Source organism: Neophocaena asiaeorientalis, unplaced genomic scaffold (assembly GCF_003031525.2).
Source record: "Neophocaena asiaeorientalis asiaeorientalis breed wild unplaced genomic scaffold, Neophocaena_asiaeorientalis_V1.1 scaffold653, whole genome shotgun sequence".
NCBI lineage: Eukaryota > Metazoa > Chordata > Mammalia > Artiodactyla > Phocoenidae > Neophocaena > Neophocaena asiaeorientalis.
Genome location: NW_020174928.1, coordinates 579,890 through 606,919, shown reverse-complemented (window position 1 = coordinate 606,919; position 27,030 = coordinate 579,890). Strand labels below are relative to the sequence as shown.

Sequence of the window (27,030 nt, the reverse complement as noted above, 5' to 3'; positions counted from 1 at the left end):
TGTGAAAAATGTGCTGGGAGGGCTTCCCTGGTGGCGCAGTGGTTGAGAGTCCGCCTGCCGATGCAGGGGACACGGGTTCATGCCCCAGTCCGGGAAGATCCCACATGCCGTGGAGTGGCTGGGCCCGTGAGCCATGGTCACTGAGCCTGCACGTCCAGAGCCTGTGCTCCGCACCGGGAGAGGCCACAACAGTGAGAGGCCCGCGTACAGCAAAAAAAAAAAAAAAAAAAAAAAAAAAAAAAAAATGTGCTGGGCAGGATGGATAACACAAAGATGAATAAGTCCTGATATTTTGGTAGGAAAACATAAAAAGCACAAGGGCTTTAATTTATTGATTTCCCCCAGAGTTAACATATCTCTAATTTTATAATGAGAATCAATGGGCAATAGTATTTTTGCTTTTATTGCCATCTTTGCTAGAAACGTACTTTCTTTAAACTGCATATAATGTGTCATGTGGTCATATTTTACATCCATTGAGGGGTAAAATTTTTTAAATAACGCTGAATTTTGAGAAAATAATGGTCAGCAAATACATTTTCATGAATGGGACGGGAAGCATATTCTATTAAAGTGACCTTGGAATGGTCCTCCAATTACTGTTAAGTTGGAGACAAATATTTTCCTCATACTTTTCAAAGCTTCCCTCACCTCTGCAGAAAGTACTAATGATTTTTTTACAGAGTTGATTTTTGATCACTGGAATGCTATATTGAGTTGTCTTAATCAGTGGGATGCTATATATTACATAGCTTGGCAATGAAATTATGCAGTAAAAGTGATTATTATGTATAGCACTTTCCAAAAGTTAGCTTAATGATCACGTATACTTAAATAGTGCTTTAAAATTTCCAAAACAGTTTTGGTTTGATTTTGAGCCTTAACAGTCTTTGGTAGATATCCTTATTTTTAAATAGAAGATGAGAAAATGAGGGTTCAGAAATTCCTTCTCGGGAAACTGAGGTTTAGAAAGAGAACTTGCCTAACATCAACAGCATTAACTGCTCTTTGGTGCTGTGTCTGGTTTAGTACACCAAGCTGGCTGCTGGAAGAGATGTTATCAAGAGAGGTTTACGTATGTACTTCTAGTCACCAAGAGAGGAGGCAGTCTAATGGTCAATAGCAGGAAATGGCAGGGAGCTTTGGAGTTTCACAGATTTAGGCTTCATCCTGCCTCTGCCACTTCCTAGCTGCTTTGAATCTGTTTAACACAGGTAGAATGGAGACAGAGGTACTCAAAATTCAGGGCTATAAGAATTAAATTATAAAACGCTTGTAAAGCATTTAGCACAGTGTCTGGAATGACTCATACATGACAGCCTTAATACAAAGTAGCAACAAGACTACTTGCTAGGATATTGAAAAGCTATGTGAAATAGTCAAAAACTGTTTAGATATAAATTGGTATAACCCTTTGGAACAGAATTTGGCATTTTCATAAAAGCTATCAAATACAATATGCATACAAACGATTCTTATTATTTGCAGTAGTTATGTTCTATAAAGTCAACATGAACAATGAATTAGTGAATACTGAACCACTGCTCTTAGGGAAAATAAACCTACATACACATACATCTCACATAGATTTCATAATCTTAAATCCTGGAAACAACTCATCCTGGTAGGTCCTATTTTCTTTGTTATACAGGAGAGAACAAGGTTCGGAAGTATCAAGTGACTCCTGAGGCTGCCCTAATGACAGGCATCAGAGCTGAAATTTAAACCCAGTCCAGCTGGTCCCAGAACCAGAGGTTCCTGCCCTGTTCAGCAGTGCCCCCTGTTGTCTCTTCCTCTGGTCATCCTTGTATGAGAGCTGAAACAATGCAGAGCATCACCTTGCTGAATCTCATCTAGGAAAGTGTGGATCATAGAACTTAAATTTTTCACTGCTCTGTGTGTATGTCTGCAAAAGTACCACACAGTGCTGATTTGGGGTTACAAGTAAATTTACTGAGTAGGTGAATATGCAAATACAGAATCTGCAAATAATGAGGATCAACTATTCACTGTATGTGTGTTCACGCATATACATATACATTACATACCTATGTATATATGTGCATACCTATGCACACAGGAACAGGGGAATGATTAGTAATCACTTCTGAATGCAAACGGAAGAGGGTAGGATAGACTTTTTTACTTTGTAAAAGGAAAAAAGAAAGGATATAGGCAATGTTTACTTATATACATGTAGTTTTTAAATTAATAACAAGATGAAAGTAACATTTAGAAGAAAATGTTCAAAGGGCTTAAAAGGGCCTATACTGAGAAACTGGAAGCAACAGACCTAATATTTATTACTTAGCATTGTATCACGGTTAAATCCGTAACATCCAGATGGAATACAAGGAGAAAGACACTTGAATACTTGCTACTCAATATTACAGACAACTCAAAGGGCTCAATGGGAATATTGTTTCGTGGAAGACAGAGAGACAGCTTTAAAAACTTAAATCAAGGATTTGATTTTATAAAAGGAAGACAGTTATCAGAAATGTGTGAACAAACAAGAAAGGCAAACCCTAATTCAAAAACTTGGGTTATCTAATATGCTATGAGTGTGTTAAAAAATATACTACCGAAAAAAAAAAATACATACTACCGGGTATGGTGCTTTCAGGTCCATTCTGGTCTTTGTTAACTTCTATCTGATGGATTAATTCTTCTTTTTCTTTTTCCAGCTGACTGTTAGCTAATCTAGAACACAATGATAATGTGTTCAAAAAAGACAAACAGACATTGCTCCACAAAATACATGAGCATTTCTTTAATTGTGTGATGTACAGTGCTTAGAACTTGCTGATATTTATAAAGGTAAACATTTGTCCATTTACTCTCCCTGCTGCAATGCTACCATTCTCAGAGATCAGAGAATCAAAATCCTTCATGTTCTTAAAATCTGATCTGATGTCATTTTCAAGAGTAGTTTTTCTCTTGCAGGGAGGAGCCTCACAAAAGTACGCTACACAGAGCCTTGGAAGATTTTTTTCCCTCATTTCAATTAACATTTGCCTTTGGAAGCTAAGGTTTAATATATTCTATGCTATTAAGAAAGTTTAAATTACAAACTTGACACCTATATTAAGATCTGGTTTACCCTTTTTTTTAGCATCCATTATATAAAAGAGTGATTGGCATTAGAAGGATGAAATAAGGCTGAAAAACCTATTAGGCAGCAAGGTTGAAAAATCTTAACTGTCTAGATATACCAAATGTGGTTATATTGAAAAATAATTTTTAAAAAGTAGTCATATGAACAAATAATATACCTAAGAACTTGAAGCTCCCATTGAAGGCCTTGCTCTGTTTCATCACCTTCAGGAACATGTTTGAGAATCTCAATCTTTGGGCACAATGAAAAGTTAGAAGACAAAGTTTGACACGGAAATATGAGGTTTTATAAAGATACTTTCAATGAAGCATAATTTTAAAAGTTGAGTTTTCAAAAGTTCATATGATCGTACATCTATGGTGATCTATCCACTATTTATTCAACAATTATCTATTGAGGAACTACTGCATGCCAGGCATTGTCCTAGGCACACTGGATACAGCAGTGAATAAGCAAAATCCCTTCCTTCATGATCCTGTGGTCCTTACATTTTTAGTGGGGGAAGACAAACAGTGAGCATGTGATGTGACTCGATAACACTTCAAGATGGTGGGAAGGGCTATTAAGAAAAATAACCTAGGGTAAGAGGACAGAGTGATGGAAAGTAGTATAGGTTTGGGAGGGTCTGAGGAGCTTGCATTTAAGCAGAGACATGAAGTGCAGGAGTGAGCTATGAGAATATTTGGGTAAACAGTATTCTAAACAAGGGGAACAAAAGCAAGGCCCATAAGTTTGAATGAGTTTGGTTTTCCCGAGGATTGAAAGAATGTCAGCGTGGCTAGAGCACTATGAGTGCTGGAGAAAGTAAAGGTGAGGCTAGAGAGGAAACCAGATGCCATACCATGTAGGTCTTTGCAGGCTATGAAAAGAACTTTAGGATTTTGTTCTGGGGTAATGGGAACCACTGGAAGATTCTAAGGATGGGACTGCTATGATTTGCTTTATACCTTTAAAAGGATTACTTGGCAACTATGTGGAAAATAGGTCAGGGATAAGGAGAAGGTGAAACAAGGCAAGAGCGGAAGCAGGGAGACCAGTTAGGAAATTACTGCTATTCAGGTGTGAGAGAATAGCTTAGACTAGACTGGCAGTGTTGGAGGTGCTGAGATGTCATCAGATTTGGGATACGTCTGAAATAGAGCTGACAGGATTTAATGAAAAAGACACGGGGTATGAGTGAAAAGAAAGGAGTCTATGATCCAAGGTTTTTGACTTAAACAAATAGGTGAATGGTGGGGCCATTCACTTAGATGGAACTTGTAGGAGAGGAATTAGTCCAGAGTTCATTTTTACCTACATAAGACAATGAATGCCGAGGGGTGGTTTGAAATATGATGCATTATTTTATCACATAAAAAAAAATGACATTACTTGCCTGTTGCTCAAGATCTTCCGTGTATTTCTTAACTTTTTGTTCCCTCTCTGTTGCTTGTCTTACAAGCTGTTTAAGATCAGTAAGGCTTTTAGTTTTTTTGGCAATATCAGTTTCCAATTCTTTCAACTTGGTTTCATACATTCTAAAAGTATAAAGAAAAAAAAATGGTGTAGACATGGCAAATAATTTCTCTAATTCATTTAAAAGCTAGTTCAAGTTACTGCACTAAAAATAAAGAATATCTTATTATACTGTGTCTTCTAGTCAAATCTTTTCCTACATATTTACTTAGCATTAGGTGACAGCAACGGATAAGTACCCCTAATTAACAGGCCAATTAAATAGAGGATTTAGATGTTTCCCAAAGTTATAACAAGGATGGAGCCTGAATTTTACCACTGTCAAAGATTAAAATCAATACCTTTTTTCAATCACAAATAGAAATTAAATTCATAAGAATATCAAATTCTGTATTATTGAATATTCTTAGGAATATACTTAGAGATAAACTAAAGCATTTAATACACACACACACACACACACACACACACACACATATACACACACGTAGGAGGTATCCAGGTAGAGCAAAACCAAAAGAACACTGCTGGGAGAGGGAAAAGAATGTGTAAAAGCAGGGGTAAGAAAAATGGCATAAGATGGAGGGATGAAGCTTGTAAAAATGGCATAAGATGGAGGGATGAAGCTTGTAAAAATCTGAATAGATTTGTAAATTTTCAAGAAATGATCAATAGTTCAAAAAAAAATCCAGACTCCAAAAGAAACTTCTAAAACACTGAGCCAAAATGGTTTTACAAACCCATCATACCACCTTAAAGGAGACAATGCTTATAACATTCAAATTTTTCCAGAGAAAAGGAAAGAAGGAACACTTTGGCAACAAAATCAGGTAAGGACAGGATAAAGAAGGAAAATTATTATCTCAGTATTACAACAAAATAATACAATTATTATCAAAGAGCTTGTGATAAACCTTAGGAACCTAGATTAGAAGGCAACGTTCTTAACCTGACAAAAGCTATCGAAGTGGTGAAATATCTGAAGCTCACTCTGTCATTCAATTCCCAGCTCTAAATGCCACCCAGTCAGAGAGGCCTTCTCTGACCACCCTATCTAAAACAGCTCCTGCATCACCCCGGCCTGTCTCAGCAGTCAGTACTATAAAGCTGGATGTGGAATAGATGTTATCAGTTTGTTGAATAAATAACAGAGCAACTATAAAGATTTCAGCGTGAACATAATGGTTAATGGGTACCAAAAGATTATCTCCAAACCACTTTACCGAACTGGGTGTCTAATCCCATCTGCAGACTTCAGCAATTTTTTTGGTGGATTTAGAGAGGCTTGAGGCCAAAGATCAGAATTAGCCTCTGTCAAGTGGATTCTACTAGGACTTAGTTTTTTTAAAAAATGCTTACTGAAGGCCTACTCTATACTCAGTAATCTGTACAGTTCTCAGATGAAAAACACATAAATGATCTAAAGGGCAAAGTCATTTTCAGTTATGGTTAAATCTCATCACCCCTTAAAATATTTATAAACTTTATAAACCCTTTTCACATTAATAACCTTTTCTGCAGCCCCAAAGAGCCCTTTTTTAGAAAAGAAGAGGACAGGGATTATCATTTCCACAGCTTTAAAAAACCTTAAATTCACAGAAGAACTGTAATTTACTTAAGGGCATAGTGAGAAATAGGTATTTCTAAGCCCTGGAAGCTACCTGGCTCTCTGAAGGAACCTAGTCAAAGCAGGCCTTTTAGAAATACATCTATGGCTTCCCTGGTGGCGCAGTGGTTGAGAGTCCGCCTGCCCATGCAGGGGACACGGGTTTGTGCCCCGGTCTGGGAAGATCCCATATGCCGTGGAGCGGCTGGGCCCGTGAGCCATGGCCGCTGAGCCTGCGCGTCCAGAGCCTGTGCTCCGCAACAGGAGAGGCCACAACAGTGAGAGGCCCGCATACCGCAAAAAAAAAAAAAAAAAAAGAAATACATCTAACATAAAGCAGAGTCTGGCATGCAGCAGGTACTGAGTAAATACCTGCTGGATAAATACATCTGGAAGCAACTCAAAATTCTTTGAGTCCACGTGTGATTGTAGAAGGAAATAAAGGGCCAACCAAGAAATCAACTGATAGGGTTGCTGGTTGAGAGCCTCTGCTGGAGTCCAAGTAGGCAAAAGAAGACCCCTTCTCCCCTTTATACTATCACACATATTATTTCATTTAACCCTCACACCAGCCCTCTGACAGAATTAAGAAACAGTTATGGGGGAAGAGTAGATTCTGAGTACTCTCAGTATGATGTTGGGACAGGAACCAAGGACCCTTCTCCAAGACTGCCTGGCCACCTGGGCCTTCTAATCTACCTGCAAAACCTTTCTCTTTTCTCCTTAGACTTGTCTGACAGGGTCAAGTGAGTGCAACAGGCCCACTATGGGACCTGCTGTGGCCTCACAGTGCTAAGATTCCCATCCCAGCTGTAGTGATGGTAACTGCCAATCCACATCAAGTCCATTCTGAACAGCAGGTAGATATCCAAGGGGATACTGAGATGCACAGACAGAAGAACTCTAGGAATATGGTAAAATAAAGATATGTTTGCCTTCTGAAATGGGGCTGGTAGATGTCAAGAACACCACTTCATACAGGATGACTTTATTGGGACAGGACATGGGCAGGATGTCACTGGTCTCTGGCTTCTACATATACTCCTTGAAGCAGCTGCTTAACGTTGGAAGTGAGAATGACACCAAAGCCTTTTACTGACTCATCGGAGTTATGATGAACCACCTCCGGGGATAGTGACAATGAACATATGAATGTTTACTACTGAATTCCTATCACCTCTTTCATAGCCACAAAGTTGATTTGACAGGCAGGAATTGCACATACTTTCAGAAAAGGCTCAAGGGATGGGAGAAAATCAAGTGCCAGAAAGCAGAGGCCAGTAAGACACTAAAACTGTTTGCTGAATTCATCTGTTGAGGCTACTTGAAGAGCAAGATGCCCAGAACATAACTCCAAAATTGCAGTTGTAGCTGGAGAAAAGCAGAAGAAGAAGCTGCCAGGAGAAGCTGGCACCATCAGTCCAGGCTCATGGCTGACGGCAGCTTCACGATGCCCACCCAGCTCCAACACCCTTAGCCCAGCCCCAGCTCTCCTCTGTCCCATGCCGACACCCCAATTAGCTAAATATTTTAAGGAAGAAAAAGTGAGGATCATGCTAAAACAAACAACCAAACAGTTCTTCACGAAAGAACTAAGTGAATCAGGACACTGTCATATTCTTTAAAAACAATAATGGCAGAATTAGAGCTCATTAAACTGTGCAAATTTTAAACTGTTTGTTCCTACCTTGTAACAACAATTGATTTCCATCTCTTGCTGTCAGCACCTTCAAGCTGTGGACCTCTACTTTCTGCCAACTGTAGTCTCTTACCAGTCTCTTCTAGTTGAACTGTCATCTTCTCATTTAATATCTCCAAATTATTCTTAGCTATCCGTAATTTTTCTGCAGCTTCAGTTTCCTATCATTAAAAGCTAATTAGTATATTATGCCAAAATGTAATACTGTTCTCATGGACATAGTATATTCAAAATTATCAATCACTACAAACTAGAAAGAAAATAACCTGGAGTTCTAAATGCTGATTAAAATTCCAATAAAAATCCAATGTTTCTTTTACTCTAAAACAGCAATATGGCCATAATAATTAGAACAGATCACGTAAATGAGGTTAGAAAAATACATTTACAATATTTTACTCTAGTGGTTACTTTAAATTTGTCATATTTGTAATAGTTAGAGAAAATGGGATAGTTTATGTCTTTAGATTTTTTTCATCATTCACTGAGTATTTTAATTTCAATACCATTACCCAAACACAATTTTTCTAAGTATTTAAATAAATTCATAAGGTACATATATCTAGTTAATTAGTTAATGGGATTAGATTTCAAGTTGTTTTAAAATGCCGTGGGGGAAATGTCTTTAGATTTTTAAAAGATGTTTTGACTTTTTAGTACCTGAGAGACATAACTGTAAGTATAAACTATGTGTAATTACCACAGATTATTTCCACTATTAAACATCCACATTCATAGCACAGTATCACTCTGGCCTCACAATACATTCATATACCACTGTAACTAGTTTAAAAATATTAATTGCAATTTATTCACTGGATCATCCATATAAATAACAACACCTATTTTTCTGGGGCAAGGAGTATATTTTGCCACTTAAATAGAAAGGAATCTTACTGTTTAACAAAATACTTTCATATACTCTTTTTTTTTTTTTTTTTTGCAGTACGCTGGCCTCTCTGCTGTGCCCTCTCCCATTGCGGAGCACAGGCTCCGAACGCGCAGGCTCAGCGGCCTTGGCTCACGGGCCCAGGCACTCCGCGGCATGTGGGATCTTCCCGGACCAGGTCAAGTACCCACGTCCCCTGCATCGGCAGGCGGACTCTCAACCACTGCGCCACCAGGGAAGCCACATATACTCTTTACTGTACATCAAGCATTATTCTAAGACATGTGCATAAATATTAACTCATTTAAACCCTGTAGCAGCTCTGTGAAATAGATATACTCAATATTCCCAGTTTTACAGATGAGGAAATTGATAGGAGAGGGAATAGTAGATTCCCCTAGCTCCCACAGTTAAGAAGTAATAAAGCAGGCTTCCCTGGTGGCGCAGTGGTTAAGAATCCGCCTGCCTATGCAGGGGACACGGGTTCAAGCCCTGGTCCAGGAAGATCCCACATGCCGCGGAGCAACTAAGCCCGTGAGCCACAACTACTGAGCCTGCGCTCTAGAGCCCAAGAGCCACAACTACTGAGCCCTCGCGCCACATCTACTGAAGCCCACGCACTCTAGAGCCTGTGCTCTGCAACAAGAGAAGCCACCGCAATGAAAAGCCCGCGCACCACAACAAAGAGTAGCCCCCACTCGCTGCAACTAGAGAAAGCCCGCACACAGCAACAAAGACCGAACACAGCCAAAAATAAGTAAATTTATTTAAAAAAAAAAAAAGAAGTAATAAAGCTAGGATTTGAATACTGGCTAAGTGGCTTCTACATTATACTGCCTCTGAATTTATTAATTTTTTATTTTCAATGTTCCTCATAGTGAAAGGATGGTGGGCATAAAAACACAATTCCTGGATGAATTGGGAGATTGGGATTGACATATATACACTAACATGTATAAAATAGATAACTAATGAGAACCTGCTGTATAGCACAGGTAACTACTCAGTGCTCTGTGGTGACCTAAATGGGAAGGAAATCCAAAAAAGAGGGGATATATAGCTGCTTCACTTCACTGTACAGCAGAAATTAACATGACATTGTAAAGCAACTATACCCCAATTAAAAAATAAATAAATAAAAACAAAACAAAACAGCACAATTCCTAAATCTCTTAATACCTACTCTGAGTAGATACTCTCATCAACTTTTTCATTCTGTTTTCCCAAAATGTAGCAGTTAATTAACATAAAAATAAGTATAGTCAGTAATGAAAGCCATACTTTTTTAAGTTCTTTACGAAGCCTTTCATTTTCAGCAACAATTTTCTCTGTGCCTTTGGTCTTGGATTCATAGTGCATGCTCAACTGATGTCCAAGATGAACTTTGAGTTTTTCTAATTCAGCCTAGTAATTAAAAAAAACCTACATTATCAAAACAAGGAAATAAACGATGATCTTGTAAACTCATAAAACTTAGTTTAAGGTGGTTTTAGAGACCATATTTGATATAATTAGAATTAAATTCTTCCCTTTAATACTGGTCATCTAGAGTAGAGGTTCCCAATCTTGGCTTAGAATGAGCTGATGACTTTAAAAAAGAATCACAATACCAATGGTAGGACCAATCCCAAAATAATCTGATCAATCTCAAAATTGGGGGCTTAGGCAGATGTATTTTTGAAAATAGATACAGTTAATTATTTTATGCTGCCAGACTGAGAAGCAATGGTCTGGAAATAATAAAATGACCAAGTGGTGCTACTCTAACTACTCTTAGCCTTGTCTCCAACATTTTTTTTTCTGTATGTGTAAAATATCTACTGCATCCATTAAAGCCACTTTATACACTATATTTTAAATTGTCTTTAAAAATTATATCAGTAAAACATTCTGTACAAATGACCACATTAAGAATATTACCTTCAGTTTTTCGTTTTCCATTTCAATATTAGCCATTTTTTCACTGGTTAATATTCCTGATGCTTTTTTCAGCTGTTCATTTTCCCTTTGGACTTTTTCAACTACTTTTTTCATTAAACCAATGGTTTTTTCTAGTTCTGGGATTGTCTTTCCACTTCTACCAGACTAGGAAAAAATGTTAACTTTTTATTTAATCAAATATTTTAGAGAGTATAACATAAAGTACCAAGAATATAAGAGGTTTATTATTAAACTCATTGTTGATTCCTAACATTTGAAGCCAAGGCTTGTACGACTTCAACTCGTTATAATAACCCTGTGAAAGAGGAATTACCCTTACTTTGCATACAAGAAAATCAAGACTCAGAGAATTTGATATTCCTAAAGTCATGCAGCTAATAAGTAACACCTTAAACCCTAGTATACTGGAAAGAACATTAGTATAGTAGCATTATAACTAGGAAGCTGCCATGGATATCATAAAAAAGTAATTATAAAATGTTAGAATCAGACCAAGGAGCAGTTAGCAGTTACCTCAATGAACAGATGGAAGATTCCTGGAAGTTAAATGTTTTCAAGGTGTAGAGGGATATGCAATGAAAAAAGAGATGGTATAGAGTCCAAGTGGGATAAAAAGCATGTAAGATGAGACAGATGATAAAATACATTAACTTGAAACAGAGAAAGCTTAATGATGTTTTACATTATAGATGCAGCAGAATAAAATTGAAACTAGAGGCACTAGTAAAGGCATATCAATACTGTTATGACATATCCAAACTTTTTTTTTTCATTTCCAGCTTATCACTTCTGAAGCCAAAACAAACATATGGCATACTCTCACATACTCACCCCTCTAACGTGGCCAAGTTTCCTCTCTACTTCTGCTTTTTCTTTCTTAAGAAATTCACACATTTCCTTCAAATCCCTTACCTGATTCTAGAAGATTAAAGAAAACATGTAACAATTTAACATAGCTATATCCATTGAAAAGGAAAGGCAAACAATTCATCTGACCTACCAGTCTCTTCAACTGTATAGCTGAATTAAACAAGTGGGTCTTTACACCAATGAGGAGGATTTTGAACCATGACATATGCTGAATTAATATAACAGCATTTTGTATATGAATTTCAAGAAATATTTCCTGCATTATTGCCTTAGTATACAATAGAAATTTGAGTTTAGAACTCCTGATTTCAACTCTCCCAGAGACTACATATGTAGAACCTTACCCATATAGTACAGAGAAAGAGACAACTGATCTTCTGACACTGGTTCTAAGTGTAAAAATCAGAATGAGAGAAGCAGGATATAGCTTAATTATACTGTTACCAGTGGAATTAACAGATTGCTGATATTCTAAGTTAAAAAACACAAATGAAACAATCAGTCAAGAGAAAAGGACTCCCTTAAATAGGATAAGATTTGGAAAACCAAAAATAAACTTATTATAAACATCAAAATAAATTTCTAAAAGAGACAATTATCCTAAAATATTTTAATTTAAAGACTATATTTTTAGAGCTATCCTAATATTTTAAAGTGTGACAACTGTTAATTAAATACACCAACCATCATCTTGCCACACACATGACATTTGAACTTGCTATTTCTGTTGCCTGGAACTCTTTTTCTAGTATCTGTATGACCTACTTCCTTACCTGTCCCCTAGCTCTCTGCTAAAATATCACTTTATTAAGGAAGCCTCCCCTTACTACCCTATTTTAAAGAGCAATCCCATATTCAGTTGACCCTTGAACAATGTGGAGGTATAACTTATAGTTGGTCCTCTATATCTGCAGTTCCTTTGCATCCGTGGGTTCAACCAACCACGGAAAAGGTAGTATAGCAGTATTTACTACTGAAAAATATCCCCATATAAGTGGACCCTCGCAGTTCAAGGGTCAGCTATACCTCTATGCAACACACACACACACACACACACACACACACACACACACACACACCCTTCACACTAACTGTGCTTTTTCTTCTTAGCACTTTAACATCAGCTGACGTACTACATATTGACTTGCTTACCTATTATGAGCCTCCCCTTACTGGAATGTAAGCTCTACAAGTGCGAGAATTTTTTTGATTGCTGTTTACCAACACCTAGAAGAGTATCTCACACAAAAAAGGCCCTCAACAAATAACTGTTAAATGAGCAAATGTAGAAAGTATAACACTACCATGATATTTTATGAATATGAGTTTCTGACTTCTACATAAGCTAACATGGTAAACATAACAATTAAGTAGGGAGAAAAAGGCATTAGATTTCGTAACTATAATAAAGAATATTAAATTTACCTTTAATCTTGGCAAATCTTTATTTGCTTGTTCAAGCTGAAATTTTAATTCAATATTTTCAGATGACAACTTCAAGTTTTCCCTCTGGAGCTCCTGTTCTCTTTGATAATGATCATCTGACTCTATTCCTGAAGTCTTCAGGAAAATGAAGTTAGGAATATTTTTAAGGTGTAACAAATAAAAGCTACGCTGAAACACTATGCTGAAAAGGAACATTTTTCCTCAAAGGAATGAGAAAATTGGAGAGCTCTAGAGAAAACAACCATAAACAAACAAACAAACTCACATGAGAAAAGGTAATCAGTCTGTTGTAATTAATACAGAAAGCAAAGTCAGTGTGATTTAATAATGTCCACACATATAATGCCTCCATATATACTCTCATAATGACTAAACAAATTTGTAGTGGTCCTTCCATCCAAAAATAAAGTACTGTTACCTGTTACAGATTGTCTCATGCCCCAAGCCCCACCCAGCCCCAAATTCATATGTGAAGTCCTAACTCTCAGTACCTCAGAATGACCTTATTTGAGGATAGGGCCTTTTCAGAGATAACTAAGTTAAAACAGGGTCATTAGGGTGGGCCTTAATTCAACAAGGTCTGATGTTCTTATACCAAAGGGAAATGTGGACATACAGACATACATAGAAGGGAGACACTGTAGAGATGGGGAGAAGCTAGCCATCTATGAGCCAAGGAGAGAGGCCTGGAACAGAGCCTTCCCCCACGGCCTAAAGAAGCAATCAACTCTGCCAATATCTTGATTTTGGACTTCCAGCTTTCAGAAGTGAGAGAATACATTTCTCTTGTTTAAGTCATCAACTCCGTGGTGTTTTGTTATGGTGGCCCTAGCAAACAAATCTACAAGCCTACAAAAAGTGCCTCAATTCCTCCTCCTTTAGAAAGCTATTCATCATTCCTTGAGCTAAAGTAATCACTCCCTCCTCTGAAATCCAGTAACACTTTATTTGCATTTCTTTTGGCATGAATCCACCTTGGGTTATTATTTATGTTCAATTTCAGTTCTCACTCTAAGCTATAGATTATTTGAAAGAGAAATCTGTGCTTGGTTACTTTTTCCTATAAAGTGGATAGAATACCCCTTACCCTCATAAACTTGCTAAGAGCATTATATGAGATAATTTTGTGAAAGCACTCAGAACAGCTTTAGTTTTTTCTCCCCCATTCCATTCTCTATTGGCTTGATTGATGATCAACTCAATAACTCCACAGACATTATGATGATTATCATATTATTATATAATACACTTATATATTACACATTTCATTATTATTAAAGTATAATATTCTATAAATACATTTATTATACATGGCTCTGTAACATCTTTTTAATTAGCACTAGGTTAAATACATTCTGACATATTCACCATTAGGTTAAAAAAAAAAAGTAAAAAAAAGAAAAAGTTTTCTTAGGTAAAATGCAGTAAAAGTAAAGAAATTAGAAAATAGGATACAGAAATGTAAAGAAATTCTGGGCTGAACTTTGATTCTGACCTGAGGGCATACAACACAACACTGGCAGAAACATTGCATGTATCTACCTGATTTCTAACTGTTTGAGGGAATGTGTGTGCATATGAACATATACAGTGGCAAGAAAAAGAAGACAGACATATTTCATGGTGTCAGTAAACTAGAGCAATATGTTCCTACTTATTCTCTGTCAGATAACCCAAGTATACATTCTGATTCTACTACTATTAAGGTTAACACTAGGCAAATCATGCCACCTGCAAGGTCCTCTGTTTTTTTGTGGGTTTTTTTTGCAGTACGCGGGCCTCTCACTGCTGTGCCCTCTCCCATTGCGGAGCACAGGCTCCGGACGCGCAGACTCAGCGGCCACGGCTTACGGGCCCAGCCGCTCCGCGGCATGTGGGATCTTCCCGGACCGGGGCACGAACCCACGTCCCCTGCATCGGCAGGCAGACTCTCAACCACTGCGCCACCAAGGAAGCCCCCGGGTCCTCTGTTTTTGCATCTTACAGATGAAGGCACTAGACAGGATGATTTTTAAGGTCTCTTCAGACGTGGAAATCTATAGTTCCCTATCCCTGAGCTCTTCTGTCTCCCTTACTTCACCTCTTCAGTCTATGATAGCTATTTAATAAATGATAATAAGTACCCCTAACTGATAAATATAAAATATACTAAATTTCATTCACAGAAGAGAATAATTCTATCTGATGATATTACATGAACTGCTGAATTTTTTCAACAGTTCTCGTCACTAAAATATGGATGCAATTCTTTGTGTAAGTGAATGTGGATCATTTTTTCTTCCTATTCTCAGAAAACAAAACTAAAAGTATTAGTTGAGATTGTCCAAATTTTTGGAAAATAAATTCTAATGAAACTTCTATAAAAGTTAAATAAAATTCTTGTGTAATCAATTTTGGGGGGACTTCCAAATTGTTCTATAGAAGAAGAATCCTGTTAAAAGGTATACACTGCCAAAAGTCAAATTCTTAGTGGATGAGAGTTAGTGATAACACACAGTGGAAGTCTCAAATTCTCAATTACTTATTATCAAGTGAAAAAAAGAAGCATTATGTACCTGGATAAGGAAACGAAATAAGAATTAAGACATTTTCATCCATTTTCTCTTAATTTAAATGTCTGATCTAATGAGAATGAGGACTTAGGTGACTGGAATATCCGAAGTGGAAAGGAATGAAAGAATGAATGAACGCTATTTGATTTCAACTGGGAACAAACTTCTTATTCTGTTGAATAAATTGACCAAAAGTAGTGTGTGTATGTAGAAAGTTCATAAACTGTAGAATCAGACCTCCATTTAAATCCTGGTTCTGCATCTTCTTGATCACTAGAGATGTTACTTATTCTCCAAGCTTCCCACATAAAGTAGAAATAATTCTCTGCAGGGTATTGTGAAAACTATACCTAGGCAATACACGTAAGCTTCCTTTTCTCATTATAAAAAAGCATCTGTTACAAGGCAAAAAGACCATTAAAGGAACTTGCTATATATGTTAGAATGTTACACAGCATCATAACAGATTTTTACTGATATTATTCATTGTAGTGAAGTTTTACTCACAGTGAGATTTTACAGCATGCTGAAGTAGGAATTTCTAAGGCAAAACGAACTCATCTAAAGTGCCTTATTTTTGTTATTCTGTTATCTAATCTAATACTTGGTAAAACAGTGAGTACTAATGGCAATACCAATTCCAATGGTAAAACAGTGAGTACTAAAATGAATCGGGAAGTGTACAACCACTAAGTTTTTGTAGGAACTAGTCAAATATTAGGGTTTAAGGAGAAGTTTATTAACAATTCATATTCTTTACAAATCCTACACAGTTTGTTTCCATTTGCACCAAATATGTACACCACTTGCTATGAGAAAACTCAGCCAAGAGAAATAAAGGACTGCCATGTACTCAAACCTGGGACGCTTCATTTCTTGGCTGGACTGACACAGCAGTTTCAGAGTTTGCCTGTGCATCCTCCTTAGCACACTGCCTCACTGCAGCAGCGCTTGTGGCGTAACCACAGTCCTCCCCAGCAGATTCTTCTGGATCCATGTGGTGGTTGTGACTCACATCTTCCGCTATGTGTCCCTTTTCTTTCTCATTCTTGCCTAGCTCATTCTCTTCCTTGTTTTTATATTCCTGTTTATTATTTTCACAACAGTCTTGATTAATTTTTTCAACTTTACAATCTGGTTCCTTTTCAAAATTGGAGTTAAAATCCATCAAGGTACCATTAGTTGACCTAAATGGACGTGATTTATTATTTGGTCTTGACTCAGATTTATTTAACTCAGTAGGATCTACAATATCTTCTGCTTTGTGTTTTTCTTCATTACTGTAATACTGTAGAATATTCCTAGGTACCTGATGATATAAGTTGCCCCTAACATCTATTCCTTTCCTATTTTTGATTCTGAGTACTGTTATGGGTTTTTTTTGGTTCCTGTGTAAATTGTTCTTTTTGTGAAAAATATTATGACTGTATTTATTAACACTGGTAGCAAGAGGAGAAAGCGTAGCTGCATCACATAACAGATTCTGCTTGAAGCAGACGAAAGAGAAGAAACAGGAAAAGAAAAGGAAAAAAAATAATAAAAATATACACATGAATGTTTTAAAATAAGATACAACAAATAATTCTACATTAATGAGACTTTATAAAGAAAAACGAGAAATGTATCACATATTTGAATGGAAGTAATGTTATAACACACCTTCCTATTTTATCTAACTATATGTTCTTGTCACAGCAAAACTCATAACTACATTTAAAAATCTCCAGAAATCATTTGTAATGACATTTTATGCAAAGCATAAGAAGCATAAGTTTACCATTACTATGTAAAAAGGATTATAGAAGTTAACATACATCATTACCTAGTAAAAATAAAAGTTGGATTTATTGCATTAATATGAATGAGAAGGATCTACTGTTTTTAGCTAGCTAAAGGTAGAAGTTGATTTCACTTTTAAACTTTAGAATACAAAAAATGAAAAGATGTGCACTTACTGAAGGCCTAGAATATGCATCCTTTGAAAACTGTTTTTCTAAAGCATGAAGTTTTTCTTGGAGGTATTTATTTTGTAAACGTAAATCTTCTATAACAGAATCTCGAGGAAGAGCCTGATGGGTCCTATGAACAACAATCACAGACTCTTTACTGTTCAAACTTCCAACTTTTTACTGTTTTATCATATTAAAAAATAGAAAAAAATATTTTTAACACTGTATTTCTTTTAAATTCTACAAAACTTGAAAACTTTACAAAATTAAATTAAAACATGACTATATTATAAACTGATCCTCTACAGAGGATTCACGGCTGGCCTCCTTTAAACTATGAATTAAAAAGGGTATTTTGATTTTAAAAAAATACATTAATATATGTAAAGAACATGCATCTATTTTGGGGATTGTGTAAAATAGCTGAATAAAAATACCTACTATTTTTAAAACATTATATAATAATTTCATAACATCCATGCACTTCTCAAGATGGTCAAGCATTTTATAAGGTTCTTAGTGGAGCCAGATAATAATCTATTTCTTCAATCTATACTACTCACCTGCATGGCCTACAAGGCCCTCCGCTATCTGGCACAAGCACACCTGTTCAGCACATTTGTCCAGGACTCTTCCCTTACTTCGGCAAATAAATCCACTCTTACCCACACATGAAAGATTCACTCCTGCCACTATGTCTCTGCTAGGGTTCTGTTTTCTCAGAATGTCCCTTCCACCTTTAAAATCTAGATCTGATTCATAAAATTCGGAAATTCACATTTGAACTGAGAAGACAAGTTCAATCTCTTTTATAAAGTCTTCTCCAATTACTTCAGCCTCCACAGATTCATATTAGAAAAAAAGCTATTAACGAAATTGAGTTATTTGTAGTGAGGTGGATGGACCTAGAGTCTGTCATACAGAGTGAAGTAAGTCAGAAAGACAAAAACAAATACCGTATGCTAACACATATATATGGAATCTGAAAAAAAAAAAAAGGTTCTGAAGAACCTAGGGGCAAGACGGGAATAAAGACACAGACCTACTAGAGAATAAATAGACTTGAGGATATGGGGAGGAGGAAGGGTAAGCTGTGACAAAGTGAGAGAATGGCATGGACATATATACACTACCAAACGTAAAATAGATAGCTAGTGGGAAGCAGCCGCATAGCACAGGGAGATCAGCTCCACGCTTTGTGACCACCTAGAGGGGTGGGATAGGGAGGGTGGGAGGGAGGGAGACGCAAGAGGGAAGAGATATGGGAACATATGTATATGTATAACTGATTCACTTTGTTATAAAGCAGAAACTAACACACCATTGTAAAGTAATTATACTCCAATAAAGATGTTTTAAAAAAGCTATTAAATATCTAAAAGTATTAGAAGGTTTCAAAACTAAAATATTTTGATCCTTGAGAAAACTGCAAAGGAGAATAAAAGGATTCGGTTTTATTCTGAACATATGTTTAGACTAAGAAAAACAGGGAAGCTAGGACCAGACAGTAGCTATAAATAGATGTCAAAACAAAGAAAAATGTTTCATTTTGTTCTTCTCCATCAAGGAAAATTCTGAAGAATTTAAGAAACAATGACTTAGAAGGAAATGAGATGGAACGTAGGTTGAAAGCTCACAAGGACCTTGAAAAGTAAATATTTTACAGGTTGGGACAAAACACGAGAATCTGAAATATCAGCAAAGAGGTGGTAAATTTACCTTTTCCTTTCCTCTAGTATTTCCTGACCTGAACACAACACAGCTTGAAACCTGAAGATGAGCCTCAGCACAGAGGGAGAGAGCTCCACAGGCAAGGCTTAAAGTTCTAGCTCCAGTAAGGAGAAAGGGTGCTTAACAACTCTCACAGACAGTGCAAAAATCCCTCTTACTTTTCTCTTCTATGCATTCTCTCATGTCCCAACCCTCAGGCCATTCCAAGGCAGTGGTGGCAGAGGCTGCAAGGGGAACTCACAGGAGCCAAAACTTTTAGGGAGAGGAATCTTCTTCTCCAATTGGTAGAGCTGTAATTAATAAGGTGGGAAGGCAAAGTAGTGCCCCTCCCCCTCCGCCATGTCCCCTTTCTGCCCTCCAGCTGCTGGCTTAGCTGCAGACAAGATCACAATAGCTGAAGTGCACGATGCAACAGGGCAACAGATTTGGTTCGAAGTACCAGAAAGGGGAGCCCGAGAGAAACCAAATGTATCAGGGAGATCAATCACAGAAGGAAAGGAGCTCAAGAAAGGAACCTTATAAAGTTGCTTATGAACTTCTGGGCTCACCCCTGAGCATGAATGCATGGATCTGATCCTAATCAGAATATTAAAGAGTCTGAGAACTGAATAGAAGACAGCCCACATAGCAGACTGTCAATAGGGAGTTGCATAGGCAGAACAGAGCCAAAGAGCATTGTAAAAGCTTTGAAAATGATACCGGAACCACAGCCCACATAAAGCAGGTTAGCACATGGGGCCTGAACCTATCCAGACTTGCTAAAACAAAAATATACCTGCATTTTCCATACAATTTAACCAAGATCCAGAGTCACAGAATATAATATTCAAAAGTTCAAGAATATAATCCATATTTATGTGGCAAAAAAGAAGCAGGAATATCTCAACTCACATAGGAAAAGAATCAACAGAACCCAAGCTTAAGATGACACACATTTATTATATCAGTTTCTATATTTCCACGTATTAGCTTACCTCATATATGATATGTCATTTTCTAGGTCAAGATTTCTCTTCTTTAATTCTTCTAACTCTTTTTCTGACTCCAATGCTCGCACTTCCATAACATGATCAACAGTCATGCCAGTTGTTTTTAGTTTCCTCTGCAAAGTAAGTTTCTCTTTATCAGCTCTGTGGGATTTAATACAGAATCATGAAAAGATACCATTCACTGTTTGGCTTGTTCAATTTATTAAATTGTAGCTTCCTTATTGTAAGGCCAATATACAAAAATTGGATCATTCTGTATTTGCTATGAGCTAATTTATTTCAAAATTATAGGAAACTACACTTATAAATTGTTAAAATATATTTAATACACATTTTAAAGAAAATAAAAATTGAACTATAGATAATAAATGATAATTAAAACTAAAACATTTTTCATATTATCAAAAAACTAACTTCCAGGTCAATTAAAGACTATACATAATTAATTAGGTTTACATCAAATTTAAACTCACTTGGCAAAAAGATCCTTCAAAGTATTCAATTGCTTTGTTAGAATACAGACTTCCCCCTCTTTCTCTTTTAACCTGTTTCGAATTCCCTCTATTTTGGTTTGCCATTTTTTACCTTCTTCCCACCTAATTACTTCTTCTCTGGCACTCTGTAAATAATAATAAAGGAGGAAGAAAATTACCAATATTGTTTTTTAGAATGATCAATTACAATTTACTAGAACAATGGTAAACCAATACTTCCTAAAGAATATGGAAACAGGTTCATTTTGCTATGTCACTTCCAGAATCTTTAGGCCTGCCAAGCTGTAAGCAAAAATGCCCTTCAGTCTAAGATTCTGTATTCTATAACTTGACAGATAAAATTCTGGGGAACAGTCTGGACTAATAGCAACACTCCTAAAAGAGTCTAATACAAATGGATGATGACTAAAGTAAACTTCCAACAAAAAATGTATATGTATAAATGACCAACCCGATCTTGTCAGCCCATAGCAATCTCCTAGTGCCACAACTCCTTCAAATCTTCAATGCACATTATTTCTCTTATTCAAGAGATATTTACTTATTAGCATGAATCATGCACCAGGTACTACTCTAAGTACTAGGAATAGAAACAATGAATAAACCAGACAAAAAAGGCTTATCGTCATGGGTATTACAGTCTAGTTTATGTTGGTTGGTTGGTTGGTTGGCTGGATTAGGGGAAGGGAGCAAAATACAGACAAAGAACAAGAAAAAAAAATTTTTGAAGTATGTTAGCTGGTGATAAGTGCTTTAAAAAAAAAGGGGGGGGGGAAGGAACTAGGATACTTCAGGGCTAGGTGTTATGGTTTGTTATAATTGAGATAAGGTGTCCAAGGAAAGTCTATGTAATGCAGAACAGTCCCATGTACTGAAGAAATATCAAGTGTCCTACTGAACATTCATATAGTTAAAAATTCTGTTCACAATTGTCTGAGCTAAGAATTTATGTCCTTTCCACCAAGCAATTTTTTAATGGTTTTATTATGTACTGAATTTTCTAGGAATACAGCAGTCTTATAAAAGTAAAGACTATAGACGTCATTTTGCTGAGAACTACAGAAACAACTGTTTACCACTTTGGAAATCAAATTAACAAATGGCAATGCCTTTGTGACATGTGGGGAGCCAACAGACCACATTTGTATTAGTCTGTGTTTGTAGCTCTGAATTCACATCGATGTTTCCTAAAGGTGGAAGCACATGACTATTTCATTAGGTATTCTATGAAGCATTTACATGGTGAATTATGAAAAATATATTAATATGTTTATTATTTTTATAAATTATTTTCCTTCTATGTTTCTCCATATTTCATTTAGGGCATTTATGGTGAAATTTTGAAATTATGCACGTAGGTAGTTTATATTAACTAAAAATTTCATTTGGAATAGTAAAGGGGACATTATGAAACACTGTATTTACTATAAAAGAGAATGTTGGGGCTGAAAGGATTAAAAGCCACAGTTTAAAGTCAAATACCCAACTAAGATAAGTAGCCCTATCAAAACGATCTTCTCCCATAGTGGCCAATTTTTTACCTTATTTATCTAGTTCAGCTAACATGTATCCTTTAAAAAAATGTAAAAGACTTCAGTAAGTGTTTGATAGTTTTTAACTTCTATTTTTTCTAAAATACATACAAGGAATTTTGTGTATTTCCAGAAATGTAAGTATTAGTTGAGGGCAAAAGGTATATGTAAACAATTCTGCAGCATGGTGTATTCTGTAGAGATTGGGCAGTTCTATCCCATCTGATATTATTCTCTGAAGTAGGAGTGAAGTAGGGAAACAAGACTGAAGTAATTTAAAAATAAACAGAAAAACAACAAAGGCAAATGTCACCAACGGTCTGATCTTGACTGGGGGAGAAAAGAGGAGAAGAGAGGACGAGAAGTTCTCTTTTTGTATTTTCTGTACCAATAGCTTCTTATCATAAATTTCAGGATAATGTTATTGCATTTTAAAATTTTCATTCATCCAACGAATACTGAACATCTACTACGTGACAGGGACTGTCCCCGTGGCTGAGGATACAAAAATAAACAAAACCAGCAAAGTTCCTGCCATCAAAGTTAACAGTCCAAAAGATGAACACATGGATAAGTAAATTTCTAGTATGTCAGATAGTAATAAATGCTACAGAGACAAGCAGAGAAGTGTAAGAAACACAGGAACGTAAGGATTGGGGGTGGGTTTTGTTATCTTATATAGATAGGCCTCAAACATTGTTTCTTTTTTAAATTAATTAATTAATTTTTAAATTAATTAATTAATTTTTAAATTAGTTTATTTTTGGCTGCGTTGGGTCTTCGTTGCTGCGTGCGGGCTTTCTCTAGCTGTGGCGAGCGGGGGCTACTCTTCGTTGCACTGTGTGGGTTTCTCATGGCTTCTCTTGTTGCGGAGCACGGGCTCTAGGTGCGCAGGTTTCAGTAGTTGTGGCACGCAGGCTCTAGAGCACGGCCTCACTAGTTGTGGCGCACAGGCTTAGTTGCTCCGTGGCATGTGGGATCTTTGTGGACCAGAGCTCGAACCCATGTCTCCTGCACTGGCAGGTGGATTCTTTAACCACTGCGCAACCAGGGAAGCCCCTCAAACATTGTTTACAGAGAAAAAGGTGTTGAAATTTCAATATGAAACCATTTTTTGAGTAAAAAAAAAATTAGAAATGACCAGTGCTGTGGAATCTGAAAGAATAGTCTCATCAAATTCCTGAATATAGATTGTAATATTATTGTAGCTCTCTGTGTTCTCACTCTTTTTCTAATATCATACCCTGGTATAGACTTGATGGCTTACAAAGACTTTCATATATTATTTCATTTCATGTCAAAATAATCTTGAGAAGCTGGAATTACAAATAGTATTATTTCTATTTTAAGGAGAAATAAACTGAAGCACAGAAGTTAGAGGTCTAGGCAAAGCCACAAGGCTACTGAGGTATTTTGATAGGAATCAGGTTAGGAACTAGTACCCAAGGATTAGACTTAAGGCCAAGTAGGGAGGCAGCAAAGAAAGCAATCCTGAAGAGTAAGGACATTTTGACCTTGCAGTTTTCACCAGCAAAGCTTCTGACAAGTATGTTGTGGTTCCATGTATATAAATGCAAACATTTAGATCAAAATTATACTGACAATGATAAATTTTCATGAGGAAAATGTTTTTCTAGAACATACCCTACTAAAACATTTTAATCCCATTACCTATTTTCTATTCAGTGCCATTAAAGATACTTAATTTTCTTTCATGTTATTGAAATTATCTTATAGATATGAATATTTTCTGGGTAAACGTTACAATAAACATTCTTCCTAACTATGGCTCCTCCACTGAGATTTTCTTCAGGGGCAAACATTACTACTAACACCAATATTTCCAAGGTCACTTTTGATCTTGTCAATGCTACTTATATCTTGTCTCCAGTTTATTATTTACAACATATTTAATTATGTGGATTTTGGCCAGTTTTAGTTTTTCCTTGGGTTATGTCTATCAGTAATTTTTATTACAAAATAGCTTACTAGTTAACTTGTAAGAAAATTTTAAGCTATTTTTCTCACATTACAGAATCAATTTATGAGTGGGTTGGTTATTGATTATCACTGCAAATATTGAATATACTCCAAGTCACTTTGTTTACCCTGAAATAATAGTCCAGTTCATTGAAGGATTAAAAAGGACACATGTGGGTCAAGATAGTAGAATAAAAATGCCCAGCTTTCTTTCCCAAAGGTCTATATAAACCAATCTATATAAACAATTATATTGAGAAAAGTGATAAATACAGCTGGGTATGTATGGTATGAAGGGATTTGGGATGTACTGTAACGTCAGGAAGATGATATAGTAATTTCTGAATAAGAGTTACATTATTGGTGTCTCTTCAAGCTGATCTGTAAATTCCTAAAGGACTGAAACTTGTCTTAAACTTCTCTATGTTATCCAGTACCATTTATGGTATATGTATCAGGTCCTCAGATCAATGAATTATCTGTTCTTCAATTACATATTTAACTAAGTCCATCACTACCTTAAACATATCAGTACATTTCTTCACGTACCTTTTCTTTCATAGGTTTTATTTCTACCTCATCCACCTTTTTTTCCAGTTGGCTTTCTAGCTTTTTAATTTTCTTTTGGAGTTCTTCAATTAAACTTTGTTTGTTATCTATCAGAGCTTTGCCCTGAAAAATAAGATGTATTTTTACATTTTACAAATAAAAAAGTATCAAACAAAATACACAACAAATACTCCAGTTGTAGAAACGTTCTGAGACTACAGCTAACCATGCTTTCTAAATGACACTATTGATATTTAAGAATAACATAGTAGCTACTTCTGTATTTTAATAAGATATGCTACCCTGAAACTACAAATACAGTAAAGGTCACTGAGAGAATTAGCAACTACATTAATCAAAGTGATTTGAAAGCTAGTTTCAGCAAATATTATAGACAGAATTAAAAAGTGGGAATAAACTACTACCTGTATATTATAAATCAAAACATTATCACAATTAAATATAAAATTACCTGTAATCCACTGGTTAATCTTTTAATTTGCCTTTTCAGTTCATCATTCTCTTGATCAATTCCATCTTTCTCTCTAAGCATTTTATTATAGGCTTTTTGGTTTTTTTGTAGTTCACTGGTTAGGTCATTCAAATTATCAGTTAGTAAGTTCTCTCTGTTTTTACTTGTTTTAAGAGCTTCTTTAAGTTTTAAATTTTTTTCGCATAAATCTTCAACTTGTGACTAATACAAGATAAAGAAAGGTTTAATTCATGAATCTTCAGCAAGTATTAATGATAAAAGCAACAATAATAGAGAAAGTACACCATTAATACTTACTAAAAAGAAAGTTTCAGTCTAAATTTTTAAGCACATACATGCAAAAAAAACCACCACAAACTACATAAATTTTTCTAGCTTCATTTCAAATGAACCAAGTTTACTTTGAGGGGAAAAAAAAAACAAAACATGAAGAAGCTGTCTAAAGCAATTCATCTTTAACAAACACCTAGAACCAAAATTTCATCAAATAAGCAAATGTTTCATTATGGCTGAATTAATTTATTAGAAAAACAAGTACATATCAACGTACACAGAAATTTCTTTTTTGAACACTGAAGCATAAGAGTAGTATAAAACAAAATCTTTTACTCTAAGTAGTTTCTAATCTACTTTGTAAAGACAAGACATAAAAGGGTAGCTCACAATACTAGACAGTATATATAAGCCACTAGAAAGGAGTTCTTAGCTGTCCCATATAGTAACATTGATGGGAATACTGGTACTTACTATATGTCTTGTTGAGTAAATTATTACAGGCCAAGAGGGATTACCAACAGCACTAATAGGAAACTAGTAGTATTATAGTGCAGTTACGAGGCAAACAAACCCTCCTGGAGAGTCAAAAAAGGCTTCAAGAAAAATGACTGGAAGAATGTAAAGAATTCAGAGCAGAAATTTCAGGCAAAGAGAAAGGTACTGAAGAAGACATCATCAAAGGGCTATACCTATTTATAAATTTATTACTGAATGGATTTTTACTGTCAACTATGCTAATAATCTTGATAGGCACAAGAGATTTTAAAAATCGGACTAAAATCCAGTCCTTACATGGTTTAATGGCAATGAAGGGTATATGGTTTAATGGCGATGAAGGGTATATACAAATAAACCAAGAGCAAATAAAAATTACAAACAAAACATATACAAAGTAGATTTTTCATTTTACTCAAAATATACTATATGAAACTTTATGTGAAGAAATTTGAAAATCATCATTAAATGTATATGTTTTGGAGAAAAAATTTTATACAGTTCCAAACGTAACAATTGGGTAAGAAAATAATAAAATACATTGTCAAAAAATAATAAATAACTTCAAAAAAAGGCTTTAAAGTTAGGCAGCTCTGTAGATTAAATGTCAAGGACCACATGATTTCCATAAACTATTTCAGGGGCTAAAAAGGGAAAGCTAACTAACTCATATTATGAACTTAGCAAAAACTAAATGGAAAATTCTGTAAAGGCAAAAGAAATAAAACAAAACAAAGGAATCTGTACACCTATCTTGCTTATCAATATAGAATTTAAAATCCTAAGAAAAATGTTTCTTAAATTTAATTCTGTTAGGAGAAATAGCTTATAATGGCCTATCCTTTGCTAATCCCCAAGATGCTATTCAGTGAGTACAATAAACATGCTTAGTGTTCAAAACTGTGTGTAGGATTTCCCTGGTGGCGCAGTGGTTAAGAATCTGCCTGCCAATGCAGGGGACACAGG

At 35.8% G+C, this 27,030-nt stretch overlaps 1 protein-coding gene across 1 annotated transcript in view; it reads right to left on the bottom strand.

The window, feature by feature from the left end:
- The window catches only part of CEP290 (centrosomal protein 290), a 99,514-nt gene that overhangs the window by 2,097 nt on the left and 70,387 nt on the right, over positions 1-27,030 (bottom strand). Inside the window, exons 40-52 of the mRNA XM_024761377.1 lie at positions 25,273-25,494; positions 24,801-24,923; positions 20,719-20,864; positions 20,231-20,386; positions 17,532-17,655; positions 13,004-13,138; positions 11,540-11,626; positions 10,688-10,852; positions 10,049-10,171; positions 7,867-8,039; positions 4,494-4,635; positions 3,276-3,349; positions 2,609-2,703 (exon numbers count right to left, since the gene is read on the bottom strand). Coding sequence (XP_024617145.1) covers positions 2,609-2,703; positions 3,276-3,349; positions 4,494-4,635; positions 7,867-8,039; positions 10,049-10,171; positions 10,688-10,852; positions 11,540-11,626; positions 13,004-13,138; positions 17,532-17,655; positions 20,231-20,386; positions 20,719-20,864; positions 24,801-24,923; positions 25,273-25,494 — 1,765 coding nt within the window. The remainder of the gene's footprint in view (positions 1-2,608; positions 2,704-3,275; positions 3,350-4,493; positions 4,636-7,866; positions 8,040-10,048; positions 10,172-10,687; positions 10,853-11,539; positions 11,627-13,003; positions 13,139-17,531; positions 17,656-20,230; positions 20,387-20,718; positions 20,865-24,800; positions 24,924-25,272; positions 25,495-27,030) is intronic.